Genomic DNA, 9,691 nt, shown 5'->3' with positions numbered 1-9,691 from the left:
AGAACACAGTGAACTAAAAGAAGTTTAGAAAGCTGCTGCAGGGGGTAAAGTCAGAGCTTTATCTTTTATGTGACCATATTTTTATGTGATAATGTCCCTTACCTATTTCAAACCTCCTTTTATTTTTCTGTACAATGGAGATAATAATGCTTGCTTTTCCAGGGTTATTCTGAAAAGTGAAAGTATTGCAGATAAAATTGCAGGAGATTAGACTCTAGAGAGGGCACCAGGAAAATACACAGAGGGAGGGCTTGGGGAAACCGGCATGAGAATTCACTGGCATAGTTTCAGTGGGCCAGGATCTTAATATTTAGAGACTGTCCCAACACCTTTTGCAACTTTGGAGAAGACTTTCCGCTGAGTCAACAAAATTGGGAAGCCCCACAATAAACTGCATATAAATCAAGAGCAGCAGGAGGACAGGCAGGGGTGGTAGCTGCCTTACCCTTGGCGGAGGTTATTCCCCCATAGAGTCTTGCCTGCACCCAACCCCTCGGTTTGCAAGCCTTGGAGGAAGACAAAGGCGGCTCACTGGGACCCCCTCCCCCAGTTGCGTGTTTCCTTCCTGTCAAGCCCCCTGGGAAGCTGCCGGGTGGAGAAGCACACAGCCTGCACGCCGGCACGAAACAACCTAACTGAAGGCTAGGTCAGGCTGAGGGGATTCGGCTGTAGAGCTGTGGAGGAGGGGAGGCGGAGGGGGCGCTGGGGCTCACGCTTCCTCCAGCCCAGCCCTACCTCCCAGTCAGCCCGCGACAACCCGCGCCAGCCACCCGGCCTCACAGAAGCTGGACTTCTCGGACACCATGCAGTGGATTAGAGGCGGAACGGGAATGGTGAGTGCACGTAGCTCTAGTTTTCCCTGCATGAGCCCTAATCCTCCAATTCAACCGCCAATCCCTCGAATTAACCACCACACCAGGAGCCCCCATACCTTTGCCCACCGCCCTCGCCACTGTCCTTCAGACACCAGTGAGCTTCCTGTAGCCATTTTAGGAGTCTCTGCTTGCCTGCCAGACCAGTAAAGACCCCTCCCACCCCCCACCCGTAGGCATTTCTGCTGCCCTCTGAGACTGGGGTAGGCTCAAGCTGGGGGATAGTTGAAGTGACCAGGAGCATCCCAGGTGTTACCTGGGATGCCAGAGAGGCAAGGGTCTGACATGGGGCTCTCTGTAAGCAGTAAAGCTCCCAGGATGCAAGCAGGCTGGCAAGGGGTTGAGGGGAGCAGCCACAAAGCCAAGAACTGTAGAGATAGAGAGCCTTATAGAAGAGCTGCATGACCTCCTTAACTAGGTTGTATGTACCTGTCACCCCTAGCTAGCTCTAGGGCCCAGGGCCACCCAGATGGAGGCTATCTGGGAAGACCTGCAAAGCTTCCTTGCCTGGGATGGTCTCACCCAATCCACATTTAGGGCTTTGTCAAGGAGAGATGGCTACAGAAACCCTCATCTTCTAAATGGGATTTCAACTAGCAAACCCCCACAAATTCAAGGACTATGTGCTTTTGTTTGCCTGTGTCGGTATGTGTTTAGTATCATCTTCAGTTCATTTTATGCCATGGTGATCCCTTTTATACCTGGAGACCTTGAAATGACTTCCCTTTGCAGAGAGGAAGTGGTGCCTGAATCCTGATGCTTCTCTGAATCAGCCAGGGACGGTCCAAGTCTGGTTAGGGGCACTGGGGAGTGGAAGGCCACAATGACTTTGTATTTAGTACTGACTGACAAGGGGTATTGGAGGGCAGTTGGGGTGGGTCAGCAGGCGCTGATGCCAGTGTCAGCACATACTAATGCACTGCCACCCACAATCTGCAGTAAAATCAAGGGAGTCTGAAGCAATTGGGCAAAAAATTGATATTTAACTCCTTTTTATATTTCCATGCTAAAAGGAAGGAGAGAATCTGGTGTGGGCTAGGAATGTAGGCAAAGGAACTCCCCTTTTCCCCTCCTCGGGATTTTCTCAGGTCTCTGTTTCAGTAGTTCTTAAAGGCAGCTAGTTCATACCATTAAATGTAAGGGCTTACCTAGCTCCTTTCCCAAGAACTCTCTCTTTCCCTGGGGACCCACAAGGCTAAATCAAATGTTTGTAGAACCAGTAAAAGTGAGAGCAGGTAGAGATATTAGAGTGCTTGGAGTCTGGCCAGCACACCAGAGGACACAGAATGGGACAGATTTGCTCAAGGCCACAAACTCTTTGGAGGTAAATTTGAGTCTCCTGACTCTCCTTCACTGTCCTTCCTTAGTATTCCACAAATTACTGTTTCAGATGGTGCTAAGAAAGGTAGAAAAGAATGAATTGGGAAAAGACTTTCAGTAGGAACAAATGCTGTAACAATTGCCTGAAAAATTCCTTGCAAGTTCCATGCAAATTTGTGGCAGCTGGGTCTGGGCTAGAGTTCCCCCCTCTTGCAAATATGTTGACATGTTAGGGCTCAGAACTGTGTGCTGAAAACAGATTAAATTAATGGAGAATTTGAACTTTTCGCAATTTAAAAAAAGGAGCCAATGAGATATCTTGCAAAACATTATGTGATTAAAGGTTGATTGGTGAGGAAAGAAACCTCATAATAAAATTTTAGGAGACCAAAGCAGTGACTATTCTATGACAAAAGCATTACCAGATGGTCATGGTGGTGCACACCTTTAACTTCAGCACTCAGGAGGCAGAGGCAGGTGGATCTCTGTAAGTTTGAGGCTAGCCTGGTCTACAAAGCAAGTTCCACAGCAGCCAGGCTGAGATGCAGATAAACCCTGTCTCAAAAAACAAAACAACAACAACAAAAAGCATTTACTTAGCCACTTGATAGATTCAGGAGGGTAATATACTATTATTTTAGCCAGGGAGGCAGAAAATCTTTAGTCTTTACCATGGTGTTCACTGTTGGGAATACCTTGGGTCTCAGATTTTTCTCCCTCAAATGAGATTATTAATGTCCACCAACATTCCTTCCAGAAAATATTGGATAAAAGTCAACTAGTAAACCAACTATTCCTGGGCATGGGACTTGCCCTAGAGTGATGTTGATATACCCTGTGACACTCTACTGGAAAAAATGGATTTTCCCTTTTCTAGCAGGTGTCAACTGCAAATAGCTTCTTAGTTAGGGGTAGGATTCTGTGTCCAAATTTCCTTCTCAGGGCTGAGATTTTGTTTGGTTTGAACCCGTGTAGGTTTTATTTTTCTGTTTGTTTTTATTTTTTTGTGGTTTTTGCTGAGGAAGGGGAGAAAACATGAAATTGGGTGGGTAGGAAGTTGGGGGAGGGGAAAGAATATGATCAAAATATATTGTATGGAAACATTTTTAAATAAAAAAGATAACTAGTAATGACTATGAGGGAAAAATAGGGAGTTAGGTATAGCCACCATTTTGTAATATGGCTCTTTCATTTACATTACACATTGATTTTTTTAGCACATTTGACAATTGCAAATTAATTCATGAGTTGCCATGTAACTCATATTAAATATTGTTTAAGAGTTTATGAAAATTACTATCTTAGTGGATGCAGGATGTTTAACTGTGAATTCATGTTGAATAATAAATTGTTCAGTACGCTGATTTATAGTTTCCTCTTGAAATGATAATTGTCACTGAAATAAAAATTATGTCTAGAATGGAAATAATAGTCTTTGTAGAGTCACAAGTGTAAGATTAAGGGCCTGACTTTTATACTTTTCTTACTATTCTCATCCATGAATAGCATTACCTTTATCTTCTAGGTGTTATTGTAGACATTGATTTACTTAAAAAATGTTAGGCTATCTGCTATGAATTTGCATGGATGTGGTAAAGAGGGAAAAGAGTAGTGAACAAAAATAAATTACAAATTACTCTTAGGGATAGTAGCTTGGTAGGGGATAACAAACCAGTCACACAAAATAATATATAATATACCAAGATGTGTTAAGCATGAAGGAAAATAGAACAGAGATGAGAATGGGATGATATATTAGATCAGTTAAAACCTTTCTGGTTAAGGGAGAGTTAACCAGAAATATAAAAGAACTCAAGATCCATCTGCATATTTAGGAGAAGACGCTAGATGTAGGAACCAACCAGAAGAAAATCTAACTGGCTTGTTTAAGAAATAAAATGCAGTGGGCAAGGAATTAGTAAGTGGAGAAAAATGTTGGATGAAATCAGAGAGAAAAACAAAAAAACAGATCAATAAAAAATAGATCAATAAATGATATGGAGAAATTTGTATGACTGAGATTAGGAGACATTGGAAGCTTTTGAATTGATGAGGGGTAAGAACAAGAATTGTGAAGAGGCTCTTACAATAAATAGTCCAGGTTAGAGGTGATGGTGGCTTGGCTCATGGTGATAATGGTAGAGATGATGTGTATAATGAAAGGACTGTACCCAGTATTACCTGTAAATGGTTTGTCTTTTTATTTTTTATTACCTATTAAGTCACTCAGATGGCTGAGACTTGGGAAAGAAAGAATAGTTATATACATACAAGGGTATTTCATATAAAAATCAATGATTTGAATGATCTGGGTTGGACTCCTAGCCACTAGTATAGGTAATAGAGATTTGGTTTTAGATAGCATGTCAGTCAATTAACCTTGATTTCTGACATTAAGTATAATATTAATGTTTTGGAAATTTGGTATACTTAGCAATTTTTTTGAGACAGAGGTTCACTATGTAGGCCTGGCTGTCCTAGAACTCACTCTGTAGACCAGGTTAGCCTCCAACTCACAGAGATCTGCCTGCCTCTGCCTCCTGAGTACTAGGATTAAAGATGTACGCCACCACTGCTCAGCTAAATCAATTTTTAATATTCTCTTCTGTATGACAAAATTATGTTCAGTAATAATCATGAAATGATAAGCATTGTTCTTCATTTTCATAACTTGTTCTTTAATTTTAAACAATTAATGGAAATGAACAATGCATTTCTATTTTAAAGAAATATGAATTCAGAGTTATCACATGTATGAACTAAGATGAGTAGCCACTGAACAATTATACCTTGTACTTGCCTTTGTCTTGTTCTTTACGATTTAAACACACAACAAATGCCCCAGTTGATCATATAGAATAACAGAATCATCACGTTCTGGTTTTTTTTTTTTTTTGGTTTTTTTGTTTGTTTGTTTTTTGTTTTTGGTCTTCATAATCATTGGGGTATCACTGTTTACTTAAAACCCACATTTAAAATCTAAAACATATAGTGCAAGAGGGATTGTGGATTTTTAAAAAGTGCTTAGAACCACCTTGAATGATTCTGAACCTTAATAAAATGAAAGAACCAAACAAATATATGTCGTCAGTTCTGCTTCTGTGTGTGAGTGTCCTAGTTTCCTTCTCTGTTGGTTTCAAAAAAATAAAAACACTGGCCAAAAGCAACTTGGGGAAGTAAAGGGTTTATGTGGTTTGCAGGTTATAGTTCATTATTGAGGGAAGCAGGAACTCATGGCAGGAACCTGGAGGCAGGAACTAAAGGAACATTGCTTAATAATTTACTCCCCATGGCTTGCTCAACCTGCTTTCTTATTATATAACACTGGACCACTAACTTAAGTGGTACCACCTACGGTGGGCTGGGCCCTCCCATATCAGTTATTAATCAAAAAAAGCCCCACAGGCATGCCTACAGGCAATTTGATGGAAGCAGTTTCTCACTTGAGGTTCTGTTTTCCCAGGTGGCTCTAGTTTGTATCAAGTTAACAAAAACTAATCAGCATGGAGGGAACTATGTAGCTGTGAGTTTTCTTAGTAATGTAAGTCTCTATGTGTTTACTTGGGTCTGAGCGGTTATGGGCTCCGGCGGGACTGGAGAAACCTCCAGCTACACTCAGGTATCCTTTAATAGATGTCTTCTCAGAAGTCATATATAATATTTCTACTTGCACCTCCTTGAAGACCTGAGCCATGACTACCTCTGATCTGCAATGGAAACTAAATGACACTATAATTTATTTGTTAGCAAAATTTACACCCCAAAATTATGGGTGGGGTTTCAGATATAAAGAAGAATTGAATGTTAGGTGATGCCTTGCAGTTACTGTCCCAATTACTCTACCTATATGTCTGCTAGTATAGAAGTACAGAATTACAGACTGCATAGAATTAGATTGTGAGGCAAAGCCTGATGATACTGTTGATAGTAGAGAAGCTGGCATGATATATTTTGTTCTACTTTGCTCCAGCACCTAGAGTATTCTGTGAAACCAAGTTGAGGGGGAGGTTCTTCACTGAGATAAGCAATGCAAAATGGAGTAATGAGCAGTCTTTGGGGAAGGGCTAGAGAAAGGAGAAGACCAGCACAGTCTGAGCCTGAGTCCAAGTGTTGAGTCTGATGTTTGGACAGTCTTGAGTTGCAGTGTTGACTCTGATGTTTGGACAGTCTTGAGTTGTAGCTATCCAGTAAGAAGTTAGTGATCTAGATATTGAACTTAGAGGAGATTGAGAAGCACTGTGACAGTTGAGGTTCTGAAAGTAGATCCAATGAACTACTAAGAGTTTTAAAATAGCACGTAGCCTGCGAAAGTGAGAGATGGAAACAGATCTTGAACCTTCTCCATTTTTAGGTCTAAATGTTGGAATGAAAATGATGAGCCTAAGGTGGAGGGTGGGGAATAAAACTATTTACCAGACTAGAATTGTTACAAAGATTTTAAAGCATAGTACACACTGTGGACAGAACATGTAGGCAAATTTTGAGGGGTTGGGGATGAATATGAATGAAAATTGCTGAATGGAGTCTTTTGTAGCAGTTGGGAGAAATTATTTAGTCTTGTCCCCTGGACCATTTGTGTGGGATCTATTTGAAAAGAGTTCAAGGGGGGCAACTTGATATTTTGAGACAGTAATATTTGTAACACCACTTGTCATCGGGATTAGCCATTTAAGGTGGCATTAGCCTTGAGGAGCAATTAGAAGTTAGGCTCTGACTGTTTCCATAAAACATCACAAATCATTGGGTTATGCTTCCAGCAGTTAGGATCTGTCAGCTAGAGAGTAGGGAATTTTGCTTCTTATTTTGACCTTTTTTTTTCCTTCTACTTCCAACCTTGACATATCAGCAAAGCCAAATAAGTGACAAGGGAGTGAGTATTTCTCGTCTTCTGGAACTGATTTACAACTGTGAGATAGTGAATTAGTATTTGGGGACCTGGTTAGCATTGCTGATCTGTCATGTAGTCATAGGACTATAAAGCATAAAAGGTTTGAGCAGAATTTTGGAGAGGGGTGGAGTTAGTAGTTGTAGGAGTTTGAAGGCAGGACTCTGACATCATTTGGAGAGTCATCCTTGGTGGTGGGAGACAGGTATTGGTGAGGATGATAACATTTGACATTCCTGAGAGCTTAATGGCTTGTGACTAGGAAAATACTAGTCACTCAGCTAAATTAAAAACAAGAAATGTGCTATACGAGCTGAGAGTTCAAGTCCTTTCTGTGAGGTTTCCTAGGAGATTTTCAGGCCAGGAGAGATGTAAATGTAAGTTAGGACTGTCAGGAGAGAGCACACCAGGAGAATCACGGCTATTTGGGCAAAGGAATCATATCCAGGTAAGATTTTTGAGTGCCTTAGATTCAGGAAAGGCAAGGAATGGTTCTTTGGGGGTTAGGGGTTGGTTTTAAGATAGAGGATATGAGTAAAATGACAATGAATATGCCCCAATACAGTATTACTCAAGGTAAATGATGACCTATGCCCAGGAATAGTTGATCAGGCCTCCCTGTAGAAACAGGTCTAACACGAACTCTCCAAACTGAGTAGGATTCTGTGAGATGGCAAAAGAATAAGAAGGAGCTTATAAAAATATTTCATAGAACTCAGCAAAGTGACAGAGTGAGTCTTGGCTACTTACTTGGGTTTGGGAATGTCATGGATGGGGTTTACTTAGGTTTCTTCAGAAGAGTGGACAGATCTCCAAGAGCCTCCCAAGAATAGCTTGTTTGAGCTTCTTGTGGGTGGAACAGTCTTAATTAATTATGCCCAGATAAAAGACAGTGATAGGCCTTGTCACTTGACTATAGTTGGAGACATTAGAAGGACTTGAAAGGATCCAATCCAGATAGCTTTGAGTGGCCTTTTATTTTGTGAGAGGGTTTTTATGGGAGACCCAGTCTTCAGGGTTAATGTGAAAAGGTCTTTTCTGGAAGATGGGTTCAGTCTTGCACTGTGCTTATTCAGGTACTCAGTGAGAGCCTTGATTGTTTGCCTCAGTGATAATATACTGAAATAAATACTGAATATCTGAATCTAGTAAGAAGTCTAACTGGAAAAAGAGCTGACCCTAAGGATTTCAAAGAAGCTGAGGTGGGTTGTAGAATTGGGAGTCACTTGGGAGAAGAGTGGGCCACACTGTTGAGTGTTGAACACAAGCATAGAGAGATCTCTTAAGGTTGAATGAGCCCTTTCTGCATTTCCAGAAGATTGATGGAGCCAGGCTACATAGTGCTTAATTTTATAAGCTTCAGTCACTTCCTGAGGGTTACTGGAAATGAAAGGCAGACTACTGGCAGACTACAGGGGCTGAGGAACTCCAAGTGAGGAATACTGTTTTATAGTAGAGTTGGTTTCCTTTGAGGCGTTCTCTGTCTTAGTGATGATGGTATCTCCTGAACTAGTAGGTATTTTAGCCCTCTGTATGGGTGTATGTGAAGGCCGACATATAAGCAGCTAGGAACTGACCGGGCCACAGCGCTACTTTCTTTCACTCATGTACATTGTGGAGAAAAGGGTTTAGTAAGATCAGGGAGAGCTAGTACTGGGATGTCCGGAAGTGTGTACTTTAGGATATGTAGGGCCATGGCATTTCAGGGACCCACCCGGTCTTTTGGCTCTTCCTCTGATCCGCTTTAGGCCTCATTAAAAGGTTTAGCTTTATGGTCAAACTGGGGAACCCAGTTCTATAAAACTCTGCCCTGATTGAGAAGGTCCCTAGTTGTTGTTTCGTGACAGGATTCCCTAGAGTTAGAGTATTATCATTATGGTATTTGGAAAGGCTCCTTGGACCTGAGGCTAATAAAGTTCCAGGAACTGGGCCTTTTTATTTATAATAATGTTTTTATTTATTCTTTGATAATTTAATACATTATTTTTTTTTTTTTGGTTGAGACTTCAGGGACTTTGTAAAAGAAAACATATCCCCATGAGGCTGACTTTTAACGAGTTAAGATTGTGTTTGACTGTATGTGGGTTAACCCTCATTGCTGATTAATAAATCATCTACATACTAAGGGAACTTACTCATACTGGGAAGTTTAGGGGAGGATAAGTCTTTGGCTAGATAGGGCCTATCTGAAGAGGTGGGGGCTATCTTAAAAGCTCTGAAGTAAGATAGTACTTCAGTGGAAGGATTCTGCCATTGGAGACCAAATAGGAAATAAGAGTATGGGTGGATAAGAATAGAAAAGAAAACATCCTTTTAGTCTAACACTGAGGATCAGGAAGTGCTGGAGGGTGTCTGTTCCAAAAAGGTGTAACAGTCAGAAACTATGGCCTTTACACAGTCCTGGACCATTCTGTAGAATCTACCTGACTTTTTTACTGCCAAGACAGGGTGGGGTATGGAAAGTTACAGGGTCTCAGTAGCGTAGTAAGCAACAATGTATTAATGAAAGAATAGAGCGCACACACACACACAGACACACACACACCCTCAGGCTTTAAAGTATATTGGAACCTTAGAGAAAAATGCTTAAGAGTCTGTGATAATTAATCTCAAT

General features: G+C 41.2%; 1 protein-coding gene across 2 annotated transcripts in view; it reads left to right on the top strand.

Moving 5' to 3' along the window:
• The first annotated feature begins 429 nt into the window (after positions 1–429).
• Arhgef9 (Cdc42 guanine nucleotide exchange factor 9) overlaps positions 430–9,691 on the top strand; it is a 167,335-nt gene continuing 158,073 nt past the window's right edge. Inside the window, exon 1 of one of the 2 annotated variants that reach the window (XM_036174287.1) lies at positions 430–833. In XM_036174287.1, the coding sequence (XP_036030180.1) occupies positions 804–833 (30 nt within the window). In that variant the 5' untranslated portion in view covers positions 430–803. The remainder of the gene's footprint in view (positions 834–9,691) is intronic. The other variant, XM_036174283.1, reaches the window with a different exon arrangement.

The sequence above is a fragment of the Onychomys torridus genome, chromosome X (genome assembly GCF_903995425.1).
Source record: "Onychomys torridus chromosome X, mOncTor1.1, whole genome shotgun sequence".
Taxonomy (NCBI): domain Eukaryota; kingdom Metazoa; phylum Chordata; class Mammalia; order Rodentia; family Cricetidae; genus Onychomys; species Onychomys torridus.
This window is presented reverse-complemented; position numbering and strand designations above follow the sequence as displayed.